At 40.5% G+C, this 22601-nt stretch overlaps 1 protein-coding gene across 1 annotated transcript; it reads left to right on the forward strand.

The window, feature by feature from the left end:
* Positions 1-433: 433 nt before the first annotated feature.
* On the forward strand, positions 434-19429 carry ube3d (ubiquitin protein ligase E3D). Its single transcript, XM_085365098.1, has 10 exons — positions 434-647; positions 3234-3445; positions 3958-4048; positions 6199-6421; positions 6807-6879; positions 6965-7043; positions 8003-8111; positions 9195-9361; positions 12611-12749; positions 19246-19429. Exons 1-10 carry the CDS (start codon positions 559-561, stop codon positions 19264-19266), a joined length of 1203 nt encoding a protein of 400 aa, XP_085221224.1. The 5' UTR covers positions 434-558; the 3' UTR covers positions 19267-19429.
* Positions 19430-22601: the final 3172 nt, after the last annotated feature.

The following is a 22601-nucleotide window of genomic DNA, read 5'->3' on the forward strand; positions in this document are numbered from 1 at the left end:
CATATATACAAACAGAACAGGACGCAGAACAGAAACATACATAGTAAGTATACTGCACAAAGGCTGCTGAAGATGGAACGTCTAGGCAGGAAGAAAGGGGGAAGACCTCAGAGGAGGTTCATGAATGTAGTGAGAGGACTAGGGTGAGAGGGAGGCAGATGATCTACTGTGGCTGCCGAAAAATAAAAAGAATTAGACAGAATCTTTAAACATCATCTCCTAATCATACAGCTGATAATTTACCCTAAAACCCAAAGACTACACGAAAAAAGGTGTTCATTATGGGCGTGGTGTTTTAAAAACGCTTAACCTTTATTTTGAAATCTTTACAGGATGTTGTTCCTGCCTTGTCACTCTATTGCTCTTGGTTTTACGTACTCGTGGTGCCGTCACGCCGCGGATAAACATAAAACCCTGTACATTCAGTTTGGTAAATCAGGCAGATAGGGTTTTGTGTTTACTCTGCTTTGGATTCTGTGTTTCTGATTAGCGTCACCCAGCCACGCTCGTGTTTCGATAAGCGTGTCATCTCTTCTGGATTCCTCCTAAACAAAGCGAATGGCAAACGAGGTGCCAGCCAAGACACATGGAGTTGGAGTCTTCTTGGAGCTGAGGAGAAGGCTTCAGAGTGGACTGCTTATTGTGGGGTAAGTATGTAGCAGATATCGTAAGTACCAAGTAGTCAGAAATGCATGTTTCTTTGGCAAGTACAAGCAAGCCTAGCTAACATTAGCTAACTTAGGTGATGCTACAGCTTCACCATAGCACCGAGAGCAGGCAGGCTAAATGCAATTCAGTGTTTCAGCGAGATACGCTAACGTTTACTAATGTTTGAATTTGAAATTAATACAAAGAACAAGAACTTTAAAAGAAACGATCGTAGAAAGTAGCAAATTGTACTGTGAAACGCCGTTTTAAAGTAAGTGCTTAAAGTAACTCACCCGTGTAAGATAGTGTTTTGAAAATGAATTAACTTTATTGTTGTTGTCTAGACTAAAACCCTATGAATGCGTGGTTAGAAATGTGGCTTGAAGTCTAACACTTTGAATAACCAGTGAAACTGAAAAAGTGCTGTAACAAATCCGTGTGTTACATTACAGTTACATTGCAATAGAGTACCTTCTATAGAAGGTACTCTATTCTATAGAAGGTACTCTATTCTATAGAAGGTACTCTATTGCAGTTTTCTATAGTTCTCTAATTCATAATCTTATTTAAGTAAAACTGCAAACATTTTAGTATCAAAATATAGTTAAATTACTAAAGTGGAAGCATTCACAATGGATAATAGCCTTTTTTTTTTAAAGTTTTATGTATTATTGAATCATAATCCATCCATCCATTAATGTTTTAGTTAGATGGGCTGAATGAGTTTAATTGCCTATATAATGTTGGGTAGTGTTATCTAGAATAATCCATTATCATTTCTTCCATTCTCTTAGCTGTTTGTCTGGCCTAGAGTTGTACAGACACTGGAGTCCGTCTGAGCAGTCCTAGCACGAGAGGCAGGGTACACCTGGACAGGAGTGTCCAGGGTGTAGCAGACAGTTAACCTAAGTAGCATGTTTTTGGACTAATGGAAAAAGCCAGAGTGCCTTGATAGAGCCAACATAGGGAGTGAGATAACATGCAACCTGTACACAGATGCCCCAGCCAACCAGGAGGTTCGATCCTGTGAGGCAACAGTGTACCACTGTGCTGCCATATGTATATACTAAAGCTTTCAGATTAGCGATTCAGGGTAACAAGTATAACATTTAAAGTTACTGTGGAGTACAAATAGATGACAGTGTAATATAGAAATACTTAAAGCACAAATACACTGAAGTTTTAATATATTATATTTAATGAGTGATAGCGTCAAATTCCACCACTGGTGTTATACACACAGAATAGAATTTTTTTTTTTAAATAAATGAATAATATTATTATTATTATTATTATTATTATTATTATTATTATTATTATTATTATTCATAAATCAAACAATAAAATTATATGCTGCTTAAAACACAGAAAAAACAAATAAAAAAATTACAATAAAATAATTAAAAATTAAAACCAACTGTCATACTATGGCCAGTGAAAAGAGGTGAGTATTAAGAAGTGGTGTTTCTTACCTTGAGGTGGTATATACCTGAGTATATACTACAAAAGCCACTAGATGGGGCTAATGAGATTTGAAATTCAGCAACAAGAGCCCTAGTCCTTTGCTGTCTTTCATAGTATTCAAATAATGGTTGACAGGCTGTTCAATTGTGTGGTTTTACATATAACTACATTATGTAGCACTGTACAGACCTGTGATCAGTAACAGCAGAGCTACCCTCTCTCCAGTGTTTGCCTCTAAAGGAAAAAAGTCCATAAAATGGTTGTATATCCATGTGACTCAGGAAATGCTCAGGCTTTTGACTTTGAACTGTTTTTATTAGTGTTTATTACTGCAGTAGTGTTCATAGTAATAGCTCCTAACTGTGCCACTTCATATATAGTTCTCATCATTTAATGTACCTGATTTCTGTTGTGCAACAAAGGCTCGCTCATTTCTCACTGAGTGAGGCTAATTCTGAGTCCATATGTTTTGAACAAGGGAAAAAGATTAATTTATGCTGGATTGTGTGAAGTTTATGGGTTGTTTTATGTACACATTATGTGACAAGAACAGAAAGTACAAAAGGAGTCAGCCTTTGGAGTTTTTCTTTCATTCAAAAAAAAAAAGACAAATGGTGCTCCAAAAGATGATTTGGCCTCCCTCCTGAAGAAAGATCACCAGAATTATTTTTTTTTCTTTTTGTTGCGGTATGCGGTGACCATAAATACAAGGAAAATGTATTATAGTACATGACTTAATGAAAGTATTGTTTTGATTACTTTGACTTTTAAAAATGTCAGAATAAGTGAAGAAAGCCTGTTATATTATCAACAGCCCCAAATCCCAAATATTTATCATTTTTACTTGGAAAATGAATTTTTCAAAGTTGCTAACTAATTATGGTAATATGGGCTATAGATGTGATTGGTCACAGCAGATGGCCGCCTTTCCCTGAGTCCGGTTCTCTCAGAGGTTTCTTGGTAAAAAGGAGTTTTTCCTTCCCACTGTCACCACATGCTTTCTCAAAGGAGGTTGTTTGATTGTGTTGTCTGTCTGTTATTGTAGGGTCTTTACCTTAAAACCTCTACAGGAGTCCAAACAGTTTGTGTTTATTTACACTTACAAACCATCTGCTCTTCAGGAAAGATGTGGCCCAGACGCCTGCAGATGTGGCCATAACAAGTGGAGATTCATCCCTCCACATCCGCACTCCCAGAGGGGTGCTGTACCTGACTCTGCCAGCAGGAGTCACCTTCGAGCAGGGATCCTGCATTCCGACACCTGCGGGAGAATCGTGTGGAGAAGAGCTTCATTTCAGACTGCGCATCAGCGTGGAACGAAGCATGGATGAAGGTAATGCCCAGGGAGACCTCCCTCTGAGTAGCTGCGCTCCTACGTGCCAAGACAAGAACAAAGTCTTTTGGTAGCTATTTAGAGCCTTGCTGTCTATTCTGATTTAATTGGGCTGAGTCACTTGGTCATCTGAGAGAGTGAAGGTGTAAATTTTCCTCTCAGGATCCTTAGCAGCGCACAGGCAGCTAATCATCAGCCCAGGAAAGCTCCCTTTAAGTGGTTTGAACGGACTCATCTAAAGCAAACCCCAAAGCCGTTTCATAATATCCCCAAACTCCCATCTTTTGGCGTTCTGTTTGTTTTTGCCATTGTAACAGAAATTTACAGCCAAGCCCCATCAGTGACAGTCCAATCAAACTCGGATTGATCGCCCGCTCTCTATCCAGCCACCTTCACCACCCAGTGTTTCATCGATTTTTGTGCCAAGTCGTAGAAGGTTACCACCCTCTCACCAAATCTGCCTCATTTGTTTGTTTGTTTTTTGCCTTTCGTTCCCCACCCACTTCCCACAGATTCTTCTGCCAGCATGATGAAGATGCTCCGGGCAAAAAAGGCTTATTGTTTCTACTGCCAAGGCTGCATGACAAGGCTGCTCGAGGACAGGTGAGGAGAAGACGGGACGAGGAAGGGCACTGGTGGAAATGGGTTTTTATTTACTCCCTCCTGTGTAGGAAGAGGAGTGATTCTTTATTGGGGCGATCGTGGCTCAAGAGTTGGGAGTTCGCCTTGTAATCGGAAGGTTGCCGGTTCGAGCCCCGGCTTGGAGAGTCTCGGTTGTTGTGTCCTTGGGCAAGACACTTCACCCGTTGCCTACTGGTGGTGGTCAGAGGGCCCGGTGGCGCCAGTGTCCGGCAGCCTCGCCTCTGTCAGTGCGCCCCAGGGTGGCTGTGGCTACATTGTAGCTTGCCATCACCAGTGTGTGAATGTGTGTGTGAATGGGTGGATGACAGGTTGTGTAAAGCGCTTTAGGGTCCTTAGGGACTAGAAAAGCGCTATACAAATACAGGCCATTTACCATTTACCATTATTGATGGCGTGACCCAGCTGTAGGAGTGATAGTCGGAGAGAGAGAGGGGAAAAATTGATGGATGGGAGCCTCTGCGGAGAGCACAGCTGACAGCTTGACTGGGTTAGAGTTATAGAGTCTGTGTGATGTAAAGGTCTGTGCTAGCCATTAAAAACACAATTGTGTTTCTTACCTTGAGGTGGTTCGACTGGACAGCGGTATTGTTCTTATTGCCTTGTAGCTTTCTCTGGTCAGCAATGTGACATGCTGAAAATTGCAATAGCTGCATTATGGAGACCCTTGCCCTCAGGCTATGTTTCTCAGCTGTAACTCACTAAAAGTTGGCAAAAACATATATATACTTTTTTTCTCTTTTTTTGCAACAAGATGTCAGCAAAGGTTGAAACATCAGGGGAAGAACTCAGTGCAAAATGAAAAGTTATAATTTCCACAGCATTATGGCTCATTGTGCTTTGTAACAAAATGTTCTATTTTATATGTCTGCTCTCAGGTATTAATGGCTGGACTTGCCACATAAAAGACTTCTGTGTAATAAAACTGGGCTGGAATAAAATAAAGAGTAGTATCTTGTAGCTTTAGGTGTTTAGGGTGCATAGCGTCTCTGCTGGCTTCGGTCTTTTTCCAGTTGCAGTTGCCAGGTGTTTTTATTTATTAAAAAAAAAAACAAACAAACAGAAAAACAAAAGTTCTGGGTCCTGCCACTCCAGCACCCAACAGCAATTTACAAGTTAGTGGACAGTGGAAAAAGGAAAAGGGCGAGGTAAACACCACTCATCCAATGAGCTGTAATGTGTGCTCAATTTACTGTAAATGTTGCTTACAATCATTGTCATTTATTTACCCCAGTAGGAAAACTCTGTAGTTACAAAATGAAGCCATCTGGTTACTGGAGTCAGGGGGCGTGTGACAGGTGAAGCACATTGCTCTCCGCGAGGCTATACATCACTTAATTCGAGTCACTCAACTGCATCTTTCTGCTGTGATTGTGATGTTTGTGCCTTTTGGATTATTGTGCTGGAATTATGTGACTAATATTATGACTTGCTGTCCCAAGAAGTTTGGGCTTAAATTTGGTTTGTGAAATTGTGTTTTTATGTTGTTGTTTTTTTTGTCTGTTATTAATTAGCCGTTATTTATTTGTGCATTAAACCCCTACAGTTTACCATGCTTTAGCTGCTAACTTGGCATGCCACCCTTTCCAAATATGGCCAAACCAACATTAATATTATAATATGCAGAGTCCAAAGCCAGTGTTTGATTGTTAGTAACTGGTGTAGTTCCAGTTTTTTACAACTAAAGGCCAAATATTTCCTCCTTTTGAGCCATTTCCATGGCTCAAGCTTGTCCTCTTGCCACCCTGTGGGATCTGGAGACTTTGGAACCTGGGTCAGCTCTTTCGGGTCTTTGTCATATTCCTTGAGCTGCCACTGGAAGATGCTGCTACAACCAGGAAGTGCCTGTGCTCTGAGGAAGGATATTGACTACATTTAAGAAACTCCTGGGAAAAAAAAATGTAGTTGGATGACCTATCATCATCATTTTTTTTTTTTTTAGCTAATTATACTCTTCTGTATTTTGATTTTTCGCCAGCTCTCTGGGATCTCTGTGCTTATTGAGAGATAACGCCTCTCACTAAGACAAGAACCAATTAGCACCGTGTTTAAATATTGCTGAACAATAAACACTGTAATTGCTTTTTTTTCTTATTATTTTTCCTCTTTTTCAGAGTGTTTAAGCGAGTTCTTCCTCTCCCTAATGGTAACTGGAACGCCATCGTGGATGACTGGTGTTGTCACCCAGACCCGTTTGCTAACAAGAAACTGTTACCCCGAGCAGAAGATTGTTTAATGGGCGATTCCTTTGTGCTGTTAGCCCGTGATGGCAGCTGTGAGCAGACTCTGACTGAGGAAGTGAGTCCTGTTGGCACACAGGACAGCCAAGATCCAAAGGTGAGGGACGTGCAACAGAAATGGCTCCTGTTTATGCAATTAGTACAAAAAGATTTCAGTAGATTTTCCATCCATTCATCTATCCATCCAGACACTCTCTTCTTAGACCAAGCAAAATCAGACTGTGCAGATGAAGATTGATCCCCCTCTTCGTCCATTAGTCATTCTCCACACAACCCGCTCAACACAGGCACAACTGCATGACTAAAGCTGAGAGACAAAGTGCAGGAAAAACAATCGGGCTGCTGTAATTCTCTCTCTGTGTCACATCCTTTTCTGTCTTCCAACCTAGCTATAGCAGCTACTAAATTTTAAAACTGCTGAGTTATAGGTGGCTGCTTTGTGGTGATCCGTTTCTGGATGTCTCTATCTATGGTGTGCACAGAAACCTTGCCGCAGACTGGCCCTCATCTCCTGTGCGAGCTGTTCGTCAGTGCTCGGAGAGGCCGTCGCACCAGGTAGGGGACGATTGTTGCAAGTTTTTATAAATAAACAGCATTTCAACAAGCATGTGCGAGCCCTCTCCCGTGTGGTGTCTTCCAGAAACGCTGAAGCTGTACGTCACACAGGTGGTGGTGGAGCCTGCTGTGGGAGACAGAAAGCCAGAAGCTTCACTGAACAGGCAGGTTTTTGTTTTGTTTTTTTTATCCTTTCAAATCCATACGAGGGACTGTCGGTGCCAAAGATTCTGTTCGCATGTACATGTCGACTGAACACGTGACAGAACATTTGTTGATGCCAGTGCAACTTTACTTCTGAGCTTCCTTTCATTTTATCCACGTTGTTGTGAATCTTGTGTCGGTGCGTTGTTTGGCTACGTTATTGCAATTGCCACCCTGAATGCACTGTCTTTGTTATTGTCCCATGCTGTATAAAACTGAACTAGTGTTTAAAGCATGAAAAATGTTTGCAGTGCAGTGTGGATGTGAATTCTTGGCACAAATGGAACCTCATTTTCCACAGATGACAAGAAGGCATCTGTTGCTTTTAAATTACACTATTTTATAGAAAATAATCCCTTTTTTTTTTTTTTTTTTCATTTCAGGTTATTTGGTGGGGGGGGGGGGGGGTCGAGTCACACAAGCTCTAGTCAGGCTTTACTTTCTCTATAGTTTCATCATTATGACTGCTGTTGGATATTTTTAGCCCTTCACAATAAAATCAGTACGATGACTATAAATCAGTTCAGGTCCATTTGTATGTTTTTCTCAAGTATCTGACACACCGCTGATTGGATTTTACTGGATCTTGGGGGTGAATGAGGCATATCAGCACTGTGTTCAGGCTTCTTCAAAAATGATTGCAGTCTAGGTCTGAATTAAACACTTTAATAACCACATCTCCCACTGCACCAGTCTGAACAAATCTGCACATAAGCGTTTCTCGTCTACGGCCTCATCATTTGATTAACCGGCTCATAAAAACCAACTTTTACCAGACATATTTTATTTTTGTTTTTTTGTTTGTTTTTGTAAACTTTGATCAGGCAGAATCATCTCCTAAGATAGTGTTTGCTCCAATCTGTTGCCTTTTCAGGACAGAATATGTAAAGTGAATGAACATCGTGTCTCTCTTGGACAGATCTCTGTTTGTGGAGAGGACGGTAGCTGTTAGGTTGCTGGAGCTGTCAAACTCATTGAGCACCTACCACTTCTCTGTCCAGACTCCCGATGGAAAAGCCTTCCTGTTGGTAAGAACCACCCAGCATAATCAGAAAAATAAATGACTTCTAAATACAAATCAAGTACTCTATTATTTAAGAAACGGAAAAAGATTGACTGTGATTGTGTCGTGTGTAGCATTCCCCCGGTGCGTCCAACAGAGTGAGTGAGTAAATTTTAGATAAAAATGCTTGGTTATATAAGGTTTTTGGGGTTATTTATTTATTTATTTTTGTGAATGAGGATTATAGTAGAAAACACAGAATACTCAAGTTGAGTAGTAAGGTGCTATAATCAGTTTATTGTCTTGCCCAAGGATGCATTTTGCTCTTCTCCAACAATGCACTGTTCTGTCTTTGTAATATTCTTCTAGTTTTTGGAATAATATCTGTTGTGCTATCATTTTGTTCCTAATCCATTGTAAGAAAATCGTGGCGGACAGACTCCTTATGCTAGTAAATTTCTTGTCATAGCTTCTAATAGTCTTGTTTGGTGGAAATGAGTGCAGCTGGTTCCAGATCAGGCATCATGTCAGTGGAAAATGTGTATCTGACATGTGAACAGGTTTATTCATAAAATTGTGTTTTTGTTTTCTCAGTTTTACCTGATGTTGGAGTTGAAACATTTTCACAGTAAAAATGTCCAAAAACTATTCCAGTGTTCTGGTTGTGTTCTTGGCAGATATTAAACAGCAGCACATTAAAACTCATCAGTAAAACTCAGGATGGCAGTAACAGTATAATTAATCTTGTGTGAAACTGGGCTGAAAAGGAGCATATTCCAAATGAGAAAAAAATGATTGGAAAAATCAACGTTTCCACCTCTGTTCTCCCATTATTACACATCAGTATGAGGAATCATATTGCAGTAGTAACCCTTGATTTACACTGAACTTAGAGAATAGAACTTAAACCTGTGTTATCCTACAGAATAAAGAAATATTTTCATCTTTCATGTTGAATCAGCTGTACCAGAATAGACCATTTTATTTCTGAAAATCAAACTAATGAATGTATATCATCTCTCTGCTTTGTGATGTGTGACTCCTCACCCACATATCACATATACCCATATGTCTCAAGTGTTAAGTGATCTGTCTGCTCCTCCTGCAGCTCTGGCTCTTGAACAGCGACTCCATCATAGCATCAGTCCCGGAGACACGTGTCGGGACTGAGAGGTCCAATGGCTCCCCTGCTCTTCACAGTCCATCACCCAGAGCTACGAGAGCCCTGAAACTCCTCTACATAGCCTGCTCTGACACGGGCATCCAGCAGAGAGAGTAAGAGAGGACACTTAACATATCCCCCCCCCCTTCCCCTTCAATCTTTGTTTTCCTCCTCCTAATCTTATCCTTTCATCTCTCTTGCGCACCTTCTCAATCACCATCTCTCTTGGCTCACTGTGAGGGATGAAAGCCTACTTTGTTGGTGAACAGACTCTAGGTGTTAATAGAACACGTTGCTCTAAGGGTCCCTGCTCGGATATAATTGTCTGTTATCCTGCGAATGAGCTTCCCATCAAAGTTGTCAGCAGCATGTTTGTTGCACGCATAAGGGGTTGTTATGTTGTTTTGACTGTATTGAGGCTCTGTGTGCCTTGCTGTGATGCATTAGAGAAGTGTAGGTGGATGTGCTGCATGTGGTTCTCCATGCTCAGTACAGCAGCACCCCACTGGAAGAGCCTTCCACCCTCATTATTTTCAACAGAATCAGAGCTCAGCAGTTTTTTTTCCCCCCCCACCCTCCTCTTTCTTCCCTTTTTCATTCCCGCTGCCGGGGAAGAGTGAAAGCAGAACAGAACAGGTTTTGTTGTTTCATCCGTTTTGACAAGTTATGATGGAGAAACGATAATTAGAGACAACACTAACCCAAAGGAGAAATAAGGCTGGTCTTCTCAGCCATAGTAGTAAGAGTTAAGAGGAATACTGTAATGTACTGTTAAGCTGAGTGATGCATGGGTACAGAGAGTTGATTCCTCTTACACAAGCTATGAATGCATCTTCAGGGGAAGTGAGAGACTAGGACATACTTTCAAAACAATCTGCTCCTTTCTTTATTGTGCTGTACTTTGTCCACCTTGAGTTTACCCAATAACTCCTACAAATAAATAACACTCTCTCAAACAGCCCATGTAAGCACTCCTCAATAGAAATATTAGTGATTCACTTTATTTAAAAAAACAAAAGAAAAACAAAGCAAGTGTTGGAGGCTGAGGCACAAACACAGCTAACTTTTCACAAGAAGAGTGGTGTGGTTAAGTCTAGACAACGTCCTGATTGTTTTGTTTTAGGAAAAGATCACGGTTTCAGTTAAAAATACACCCTTTCATAACATTGCAGTCATGTTGGAGAGCTCACGCTTTGTCAGCACAATTTATATTTACTCACTCACAGTCTTAAAATGGCGCTTAACTTTAAGACCTAATTATAGGTAGCAATCATAGACTGTAAATAAAAGATCAACACTGCCACTGTGACATCACTCAGTGGTTTATAGACTTCCATTTTGAAGCCTCCATTTTGACTGCTGCTGTCTTTGTTTCTTTGAAGCAAAACTTAACCATATCCTGAGAAAAGGGTAGAAGAGGGGAGTAAACAAGAAAGCAAGTTTCTTCAGTGATATCAGTAAGCATACACATGCCGACAGGAAGTCCATATCCGAGAGAAAGAGTTGTGAGCTAGAGAGGCTTCATCCTAGACCAGTAGGTACATCAGCTAAGAGTTGAATTCCTACATTCTGAGACACCCAAAAATGTGGAGTTGTAAGTCACGTATGCTTTTACAGATTCAGGCAGGGACCATCATACTGCTTAGCTATGTTAGCGTGGTGAGCACGGCAAATTTGCCGCCATTTTTCACTTAATGTCACTAAACTCTGTACATTTAGGATATAACACAAGTGAAACTGGTAATTAATACGACAGTTTACCTCGCTTAGAGTTGTCACAGATGGGGAAATAGTTATTACTCACAGTTTTTACTCACTTTTGGCAGATGCCTCAAGTGGCCATTTGAGGACATGGCAATTTTCAATTCAATTCAGTTTTATTTATATAGCGCCAAAGAAACCTCGATACTTACTGCTGATCCATCAGTTTCTCATTTTTATGCTTATTAAGTGGCTTGTGCACCATATTAATTACAAAAAATAAGGTAACAAAAGTGACAAGGCGTTTCATTGTGTCACACACGTACTCCTTTTTTATTGACATGTTGTTTATGTAACATGGCTTCAGCAGATACCAGATATTACAGGAACCCATCACAAATAAAGATTATTTTAAAAAGGATCTTTTTTGTTGTGGCAAACTTGCCAAGAAATAGGCTAAACAAGATATTTTGTTCTTAAAGTAAACATGTCACAACCCTCTGGTTGTGAAACTACTATTTATCATAGTGAAACTGTATCTGAACAGTTTTAAACATGCTTTATTTTTGACTGCAGTCACCTATTGGGCAACATCAGCCCAGCCAGTTTGGGTCTGTCTTTATTTTTCTTTTTTCCCTTTTCAATTGTTCTGTGTTTAATCCTGCCGTGAACTCCACGTCTTCTTAGAGAATAAGCTTCACGTTGGTGGGCTGCTTTTTAGAATTTTACCCATTTCTGCAATTTGAATTTTTGAAGTTTAGCGAAGCTAAATGCCAGTGTGACTCACACTTCCATCCCCCCCACATAATTTACCATTCACCCTTCATCACTCATCTCTGACATTTTTAAATTAAATGTTATGCCTGGGGAGCTGAAGTCCCGGGATGACGGCCCTCTTATTCAGGATACAGCTGGTTACAGTTGAGTGCAGCCAGTGGTTGCAGTACGCGTTGTTAAAACTGCCAATAATTGGCTAGAGAATCAGTGAGCCAGTGCCTAAGTGGATTAGGCTTGTCACTAATGGCAGTTATTTGATTATAAATTGAGTGAAAGTCGCAGGCACCATCACTGTCCTGGTACAATAGAGAAACAGGAGGTCTAATAGATGTGGAAAGTGAGTCTAATGAAAAACACACATGCACAACTTGTTCATAATGTCTAATCAACTCCTACAAAGCGTTATGATGTTGGCTGGTTGGGGTTCAGTACAGCCACAGTTGCCTTTTTTTTTTTTTTTGACTGTCTTTCATCTTAAGTACAACTGCCAAAACTTTGAGGAGACTTTACCCTTTCAGAAACTGCACAGACGGCTAAATGTCACCCAAACAAACTGGATCAGCACCTCACGCTGACAGACCATCAATCTTGGTTCTCTCAATCACTCTTCCTCTTCTCTCTTCAGCCCTTCCCCTTTCTTTTTGTCCTTGTCTTGAACACACACTTCATCAGCCTCACAGACACGTATAGCGACACGCGCTCACACAGGTTATAAATCCATGTGTTTGGATATGTGGTTATCAGTTTACAGTTTAAAACTAGTCAATTAAAATGGCAGGACGACCACTTCAACTTGAGATTTACGGTAGCTTTTCTGGACTTCATTTTGGTCGTAAAATGCTAAGGCAGTCACAATAAATCATTGCTTCTCTCTGTGTTTTCAGCACTGTAACTAGTTGGGAGGTCAGTGTCATAGGACATCCTGTGGTGCTGCCACTAAAGGTGTGTGAGGAGCTGCTGCACGTGATGGATGACAGCAACTCAACACTTCCCGCGTCGATGCGTTGCATGAGGTCCTATGAGGTGAGACGTTTACCATGTATTGTAAAGCCATATTCATTGGTTGCTTATCTTTATTACATAAGCAAAGAGAGAGGGAACTTCATGTACCTTTTAGCTTTCTACCTTTTGTAAAAAGCTGTATTAGCAGCACCACAGGCTTTGTTTTAGTTGACAGCGCTTGCTTACTGCTCCCCCTTTTTCCATACAGCGCCTTGTTTCTCCATTATTCAGTAGTGCTTGACAGTGTTTTTATCCCGCCTTAATTAATTTCATGATTCAGAGCTTTCAGTTAACAGCCTCGCTTTAGGGATTATGTGGGTCAAATGTAAGACTTTTCTTTTGTCAGCCTTATTTCAGCTCCTATACACCTGTAATTGTGCAAAATGTGTATATTTAGCCCGAGTTGCCAAGGAAAGCCATGCGACTAGAAAACGGGAGGCGTTAACTTTGCTGACAAGTCTATTCTCTCTGAGGCTTTAAACAGTGATGGGGTAATTAGTGCCATTATCCTCCACTTACTTCTCAGAAAGTTTGGGACTCCTACCTCTTAAACAAGTCTGCTAAAAATTACAAAGGCTAGATTTGAGCCTCAAAATCCACATTCTAAATCTCATTCTGATGCTTGGTTTGAGCTTGAGCAGATTACTGTGACTATAAGCATATATGCCTCAATGCCAGAATGCTTTGATTGGCTGAATAAATATTTTCATTAGCAGTTGAACAGGTGTACCTAAGAAAGTGAACGTCTTTATATTCCATTTATTTCTAACACAGCCTGATAATTAAGATGAGACCCAGATAAGGTAAGGTTTAAAGAAATAATCATCAATGACCAACTGATTTGTGACTTGGAGAACCAGTGGAGAACTGAAGAACTGAGTATAAGCACTGATGAAGATATAATTAGGAACTTGTAATTTCACACACTCAAATCTCTGCTTATTGCCTACGTGATAGGTTGTGGTATTTCAGCGCTACTTTAAGATAAGCTAATAGACTTGGGAATTTACAAGTGGATGTTTACACTTTTTTTTTCTTCCCCTAGCTCAGGAAATGGAAATGCCATGGCAAAGGACCAGATCGCTCTCTGGCCCTGTCCATGTAAACCACATTAAATTCCCATCATCCACATATAAAACAATCCGCTCAGCACTTATCCCTTTGTGGCTGATACATGGGCACTACTGGAACCCAGACGCTGGGTTTGTAGGTACCCCACACTCTGTTATGTCAGTTACCAGCCTCCTTTGCTACTACTAATATGTTCTCTAGTTGCTTTCCTCAAATGAAGATTAGTTTAAACTGCTACCTGTCCACTTCTCCTCACTAGCTACCAAACTTTATAGTGATTCCACAAGCTCTGCTCTTCAATTTTGTGCTAGTCTCTTATGGCATATGCCATAATAAGGATATCCCCTTAAGGCATAAGGAAGCCCACTCTTTTGTTCTCTTTGATGGCTGCTGTTTGTCCCAGGCTCCCTAATGAAATGCGCTGGGAGGGAAATCTTAAGACTCTGCTATATTATTTTGACTAAGATCTGAATTTGACTCGTCTGCTTTCATTCCTCACGCATAAAAACTGAAGTCCACCAGTTTACATCAACACTAACATAATGTTAAACTTAGATGAAGCCACTTTTCCTTCTTCCTTCTTATGAGGGTAGTGGTCTTTAAAGCTTAAACATTCCTCACTATGGAATTGCCGTCTCGCCACAATCCTTAAGGGTGAGACACTAATAAAAGGTCAGCTCTGTCTCTCACCCCCCCGGGTGCGCGCGCGCGCACACACACACACACACACACATATTGTGGTACAATAATGAGCAGTATTTTTGCTTTCTCTGGTAACAACATGACAGCGGCGGGTGGAGCGGAGGGAAATTGGGCCCTGTTGAAATGGAGAAGGTTGCAGAGAGAGTGACCCAGACAAGAGACACAGTATCTGTCTGGTGGTGGAAGCGGTTGTAACAGTAAGGAGAGTGTGATAAATTGACACACTCAAACATTTCCTGATAGTAGGAGCCTCTTGTGCTGCAGGCGGCAGAGTACGGGAAGGTAATGTGATCATAGGGTTATCTAGAATTACCGGAGACTGTCTGAGAAGAGTATGTGAGACTCACTGTTTGAAAACACAACAGAGTATCAAAGCATGTAGTGTGGCATCCACCAATGATCTGAAGAATTATTTCTGCTGCTTAGACTGTTGAGTGAGTAAAAGGCTTACTGTTATAGTTATAGTAACATACACTTGGCAAATGGAGGGTCACTGGTTCAATTCCAGCCAGATATGGTATTGCATATGTGGACCTACCTGCTATGACAGACAAAAGTAGATTTTGACTATATTTAAAGTAAATTAAATAAAGTGAATTTTGTGTTGTGTTCATGATCTTGGTCAGTATATGTAATGGCTACTTTTCAGGTAATATATTACAAAACCATATAATATGTAGTGTCTGTAATGTTGTTTCCAGTGCAGCTGTGTTCCGTTCATGGCATGGCTTTAATCGTAACAGCAACATCTTGAAGCAGAGATGTAGTTTGTACTGGGTCTTTTATTTTGAAAATTGACCAGATTCTCTCTTGTCCCGTCCCTGTGTCTGACTTCCTGCTGTTACTTATGTAAATGAAAGTCTGTAGTCATTTGAAAAATGGATATTTCACAAGCCTTTAGGTAGCTCTGAGAAAAACTAAGTCTACTTTTGCTCCGTCTACTCTTTATATAGAAAGTAAGAGGATAAGCAAGCCTATAAAGGCAGAAGTTTTGGCAGTTTACTGGTCTGAAGCATGCATGTCCTACGAAGATGGGTGCATTGTGTTAAGTGTGTTAACAGAATGCCAGTATTTCCAAAGGAGTAGACTTCCCAGCAAATTCACCCCCAAGTTGTACAATACTCAGAGAAATTGCAACAAACCCAAAGATTTACATCTCAGACTCTACAGGCCACAGTGAGCATGTTAAATATTAAAGTTCATGACAGAACAATTAGAAAACGACTGAACAAGTACGGCATGTTTGCAAGAGTTTCAAGGAGTAAGTCCCTTGTCTATAAAAAGAATATGGTAGCATGGGTTGGATTTAGAAAGTTGCAAGACTTCTGGAACAGTGTCTAATGGACAGATGACATGGAGTATAATTACCTTAAACTGAACACCAGCATAGCAGCACAAGAACCTCCTGTTAAGCTGTTAAGCACAGTGGTGGAGTGGTGATGTCTTTTGAGCTTGTTGTGCAGCCACGTGATCTGCACTCAGTGAAGCACTCACTTAGTTAACCATGAACTCTATACCAAAGTATTCCACGTTAGGTCGTCTGTCCTGACAGCTAAAGCTTGGCTGTAATTAGGTCATGCAGCAGCAAATCTACAACAGAACCTCTGAAAAAGAAAAGAATGAAGGGGTCGCAGTCACCAAGTCAAAGTCCAGACCTTAACCTGACTGAAATGCTGTGATGGACTAAAGTAATGTTGTAAAGAAGAATGGACCAAAATTACTCCCCAATGATTGATAAAATCAAGACTGATAAAGTCATACAGAAAACCATCACTGCAAGTTAATAGTGCTAAATGTTGGTTTTACAAGTTACTGACTCATAGCATGTACTTACATTTGTGTGACTATAGGAAATAATAATGGCTCTTAAAACTCAATGTATTCACTCATGCTGAGCTTAGGAGCTAATAAAAGACCTTTTCAGCAAGTCATAGTTGTACAAGTACAGGTAACTACTGAATATACTGTGGGAGTACACATGCTGGATCTTTGGAATGACTTATCACGACGCTTAATTGAAACTTCATTAAAGTTAGTAGTCATTCTTTCATGTGTCGTGCCTACATTTAACTTCTCAGCAGATTACTAACTTTTACCTACACTGGCTTCCATTTACTGAGCTCACTTTCAAAGTTCTGATATTGTGCATGTTGGCTCACTGTCACCCTGTCAAGGCTGACTGGGACACTTGAATAGAACTGAGCCATTGTTAATGTGATTAGTGACAGCACTTCTTGTGATATGACAAGTGAAAATGTTCGCTGTGAAAAAGCTTTTTACAGGGCCCGGGAACGGCTCACCAAATGGAATGAGCTGCCATTGTCATTAATTACACCTTTTGAGTAGCAACCACAACAGCCTCTTATCACTACCACAGCACTTCGGCATTGTTTGCAGCTAACTGTGTTGAATCAGTTGTGTTTCTAGATCTGAGTTTCTTTGTTTAATTTCAGTCAGTGTGACCAGATCAAAGTCTGCACCGTAGCTGTGCCCATTATTATGCTACATGTGGAATGTGTGGACTGCTGGGTTCCCCGCCTTGCGTCCCTGGGCCTGCCAGCGTAATGGGGTGTAAAGTAGATCGAGCTCGGAGTGTCACTCTTGAGCCTGCAAACAGACAACGCCTCCCTCCTCCCCCTCTGCTTCATTAATCTCCCTCTCACACACACTGAGATGGCATGTAGCTCAGACAGAAAAGTGATCCAGTGTTGAACAATGGAGAAGCGGGAAGATCCATCGATCGTGCAGTGTTTCTGCAGTCCACATGCCATCACATCAGGAACACAGCTGCACCTTGAAAGAAATGACTTCATCCGAGTTGCACGCGTAGTGATTCATTGAACAGGGAATTAATTAACACACGGGGGGTGTGACCCTGTTCTCAGTTAAATGTTTACATCACTGGACTCTGTTCTAAACATGAAGATATGAATAAAGTTGATTATATGTTGGTTACCTCCAAACTTTATTGGAGACCTAATAGATGAGACTCTAAAGAAGTGCTTTGTCTTATACTTCCTCACATGCCCCCCCCCAGTTTTTCTTTTTCTTTTTTTTAATGAAATCCCTTAGTTCTCTAGTAACTCATGAATGGCATTTTCTATGACAGGTTAAGAGTATCCTGTATTCGGGCTAGTAATAACTTGATAGCAGCTATAATCTGAAGCGATAAAGAAAAACACATCATTATTATTTATTTATCAGTTTTAACTGCTGGGAACTCGCTGTGTTTCTTTCATCACCTTCTACTCTTCCAGACCTCTTTCAGTTCTTCACAGGCAAAGACATGTCCTCAGTGCTGCTGGCCAAGTTTGGAGTGTTATGATAGTAGAGCTCTGGCACCAAGAATCAAAGAGCGTGTTTACTCGAGTGACTTCCTTAAACCAGGCTCCTGTCATTGTCTCACTACCTTTAATACCCACACTTTAACTGTAAAAGCCGCTGAACTAAAGAGCTGTCGTGTAGAGATGAAAACTAAAACTAGAAAAGGTGGTCTCTCACCACAGCTAGGTGTATTACTCTGAAGGATTTGCTGTGCGATGATGTATAAAATCTGAATTCTGATAGATCAAAAACACCCTTAAGTATATTAATGAGGCAGATCTGCTGTCAGCATCCCAAAAGACTTTGGAGAAGCTTTTTGTTTTTCAAATTCCAATAATTCTAATAATAAAAATTTAAATTCTAACAATATAGACAAGTGACTTTAAAAGGGGGAAGAAAAAGTCAAATCTATTTACCTCGACTTGGTTACCAGGTTTTCAACCCACTTCATAGTTGATGCCAAAGATGAATAACAACAAGCTGTGGGCCAGAAAACTGGTAATGCTGGCAGCTTACCTTTGTTATCTATATGTGAGCAATCATTGAGTCCCTCAGACTGAATTTGACGCATGTGGTAGGTTTGTTTTCTTCATGTGGGTTGCATATTTCAGGGTTCCTATTATGTGTGGAGTCTTTCTGAAAGATGTGTTATTTTCTCAAATAGTAAATGAGGAATCTCACAGATTAATAAAAGTTAATGTACGTGTTTTGTCCAAGCAGGGGAAACATTTAAGCATTTAATTTAATGTTGCAGAAGGGAAGAAACCTGCAGCTTTTTCTTTAAACGTTCTGAAAACCAGTGGTTTTAATCAGCTTCTCACACTGAGGGATGGCGCCCTTCCAATCACAAGTCTGTCTCTGCTTCGTCTCCTTTTTCTTGGACTTAGCAGCAGCAGCTCACCTCTCGTTGCCATTTCTTATCATTTGTATGCATTACCACTGATGCGCTTGAGCAGTGAGCAGACATTGGCACAGGGACGGAGAAGACAGGGCCTTGAGTGAGGCAAATGCCCTCATCTATCATCCCAATATAGAGCCCTCAGTGGAGCACAACCATTGTCTGCAGCAGGCACACACCCAGGAATAGCAGATGGAGGGAGGATGGGGCGAGCTGATTTGTTTTCTGGGCTTTGTTTATCTGAATGTGTGTTTTTGAAGTTGATTAAATCTCTACCACCTGTGTTTTTTGTTTTTTTGCTGTTTGAAGACAGTAATTGCAGATAATGTGCTCCTGAGCTGATCAGTGGACTGTAGAGATTGAGTACATCTGTGGTTTGGCCAACAACAGAAAAAGAAAACTGTACACTTGCCCATTGCAAACTGGAATTTGACCAAATGCTGAAGTTCCATTTATTTTTCCATGTTGTGAGTTTCTGCATAGATTTTCACTCTTTACTAAACTTGTGCTTGTCATTTCTAGGTGGCGTACTTAAGGCTGTGAGATCGCAGGTCAGAAGGCTAGGTGGTCAGGACTCCCACTCATCACTCTTGGTTACATATTTCAAGAACTACTGGGAACAGCCAGGATTACATGTGCCGTTTCTTTAAGTTAACATCCCCCCAGTGCACTGAGAGAATGGGAATGGAATTTACTGCAGGAGGGGGAGAAGTGCACCAAGCAGGCTGTAGCTTGTTAAGCACGTCAAGTTGTGGATTGCGGTTGCTTCTGTCAGAATATTTTAGTGTGTCATCACCTGCACTTAGATTCATGTTGAAACAGGATGATGGCACACTACATTTGTAGTTCCAATGATCTTGAAATGTATCACAATGGTACAAAAGCCTGTGTATATGTGTTGGGTTTGTTTGTTTTTTTTGACAATTCTTAGCAAAGAACCTGAATAAACATTTGCCTAAAAGAATCACCTCTCTTTTTTTGTCTTACCTCCCTGAGATGACTGCTGGTTGATATGTGGGACATTGTTCTTCAGTTGGCTCTTGATGAAGGCTTATTATGGGAACACTTCAGCCCCAGGGCACAGCAGCACATCTTCCACTTGAGAGTAATTACAGCTCATGGAGCTAGGTGATTTTTTTTTTTTTTTTTTTTTTGTCTTGTTGTGGGTTTGTTTGGGAGTGTGTACCAGTTATTGATAGTATTTATATAATGTGCGTGATATGAGGAATTATTGTCAAAAAGGATGTTTATACTTTGAAAGTGGTCCTTTTCGTTTGAAATAATTGCTCTACTTCCAGATGGATGGAAATTCATGCAGACGGTCAGGATTTCCAACAGAGAAGTCTTTGGTGGTCCCACAGATGGTGTGATGTTTATAGCTTTGACAAAAAATGTTTTACTATCACAAGGATTACCATGTAGCCTAGACATGTGTTAGTTATGTCCATCATTTTGGTTTATGATCAAACGCCTTCAAAACTAATAACACTCCCATAAACCTCATTCCTCTTAACATGCTAGCATTTTAAAATTAAGATGCTGAACATAATTAAAAGGTTGTCGGCGTGTCAAGTAAGGATAAGTAACAATCAGGGATTCCATGAATGACATTTAACTTGGGATTTACTAACACCTGCCTAATATTGTATTGGTCACCAGAGATGGGCAGTAACGCGTTACATTAGTGTCCGTTGTGCGTGGGAAGAAAACTTCTTTTTACAGTGAAAAAAACCCCTAAACTTCCAAGCAAGTACCGAGTGCACTATGACATGATGGGAAACTCACAGAGAAAGTCGCGGATTCTTCAACTGACCGCGGCACACCTGCACCAGGGTAAACCTCCGCCTACCGCAGTGCTGCTTAATAGGTGAAAATAGAGCAACAGGACCGCTGAGTCTTTGACTTTATTTATGTTCTGCTGTGTTTTACTTGCATCTATTTGAAAGAGTGAGTGTAAACACAAAAAATATTTTATTTTATGTGCTGGAATGTGTAGAAAATAGGTTTAAATGTTAAACTAATTTATTCAACTCAGAGAATGTTGGATATAATTAAATTTTTGCTTGATGCATAAAGTTAAAAGATTAAAACTGATAAAACAAGTTAAAAAAAAGATTTTTTCCATTTGATTACATTTTGTATGATGGATTATGTAGAAAAAGTAGAATTGGGCTGAAAGATCTATCGCTTTATCACCTCTTCAGGTTGTAAATCGTGTTTTTAAAAAGTAACTAAGTAATTAATTACTTTTGAAAATAAGTAATCAGTAAAGTAACGGGATTACTTTTTTGGGGAAGTAATCAGTAATTAGTTACTGATTACTTTTTCAAGTAACTTGACCAACACTGTTGGTCACCCTTTTGTTGCCCAGCCCTGACCCACTGAGGCATGGACTCAACTAAACCCCTAAAGGTTCACACACACTGCCTGCACCAACTTGCTTTCTTCCCACAGTGCATCCTGGTGTCACATGTTCCCTGGGTATGGTGGAGCCCATGCACCAGGCCATCTATGTGATGTACATAAAATGTGATTTCTCTGTTGTCCAGTTCTGATGCTCACATGCTCATTGTTGGTGCTCTTGGAGGTGTACAGGAGTGAACATGGACACCATGACTGGTCTGCAGCTATGAAGCCCCCCATAGACAAAAAACTGTGATGCACTGTGTATTCTGACACTTTTCTATCAGAGCCAGGATGAACTTTTTCTGAAATCTGAGCTACAGTAGCTTGTCTGTTGGATGAGACTACAAAGGCTAGCCTTCTCTCTATGTGTGTATCAACTTGGCTGTTGGATGAGCCTGTTGCTGGTTCACCACTGTTCCTTCTTTTAACCACTTTTGATAGATACTGACCACTGCAGACCAGAAACAGACACTCTGGCCCAGTCGTCTAGCCATCACAATCTGGCCCTTGTCAAACTTGCCCATTTTTTTTATATTCACTTGCGCCCTAAAATATCTCACTGACTAACAGGTGCCATGATGATGAAGAGATAATCAGTGTTATTCACTTCACTTGCCAAAGCGAGGAGTAGTTCCCATTAGGGCTGGGTATCGTCACTGATTTCTAGAATCGATTCAATTCCGATTCACAAGGCCCCGAATCGATTCGATCCACGATTCGATTTAATTCGATTCGATTTAAATCTGGGAAATTTTGACAGTCAGAAATATTATAATTCAGATCAGTACATTTACATATTTTTGTATCAATAAAAAGGAAGCTGACACACGCAAGACTTTATCACAGGTGTGAGCATCACAGCAGAGGCCTTTGTGTCAAAGTAGCTGAGGATAAAACACAGAAAAACATGAAGGTGATTTTCCTGGCCTGGGATTTTATAAAAATATTCTGCAGTACATCAAAAACGAAAGAAAACCATTAATCAACATATGAACATCACCTCTGAAGTTACAGCGGTTTTATTACAGACACAGCGTTTTGCATTTTGAATAATTTTAAAAAGTTTAAATTTGTTCAGTATTGAACAGCAGAAATGAGGTTTTCTTTTCGGAAGAATGTAAAAGGGAAAAAACAGCGGCCGACAGCCTGTAAACAACAGTAGACTTGTGCGTAACAAGCAAGTGAATAATGAAGAAAGGGAAACTGTTCTTGAAGTACAGAGAGAGAGCTGTGCATCGCAGTGGAAGCAAAACAGTAAAAGTCTGAGTGAATTCATGACGATGTTTATGTGAAGCGTTTGGATCTTCTTTTGCTGCTGGTTCGGTCAATATTGTTTGGAGAGAGATCAAACTAACAGCTTTAGAATCGGCGCATAAAGGGCGTGCACACAAAGCGCAGACCCGCCGACAGATCAGAGTCAGCGAGCTGTCGGCTTTCAGCCCCGACTGTGAGAAAAGCGACATCTAACTGAT

The sequence above is a fragment of the Diplotaxodon limnothrissa genome, linkage group LG11 (genome assembly GCF_057381915.1).
Source record: "Diplotaxodon limnothrissa isolate DT_005_m linkage group LG11, D_limnothrissa_male_GT1.1, whole genome shotgun sequence".
In the NCBI taxonomy this organism is placed as follows: Eukaryota; Metazoa; Chordata; class Actinopteri; order Cichliformes; family Cichlidae; genus Diplotaxodon; species Diplotaxodon limnothrissa.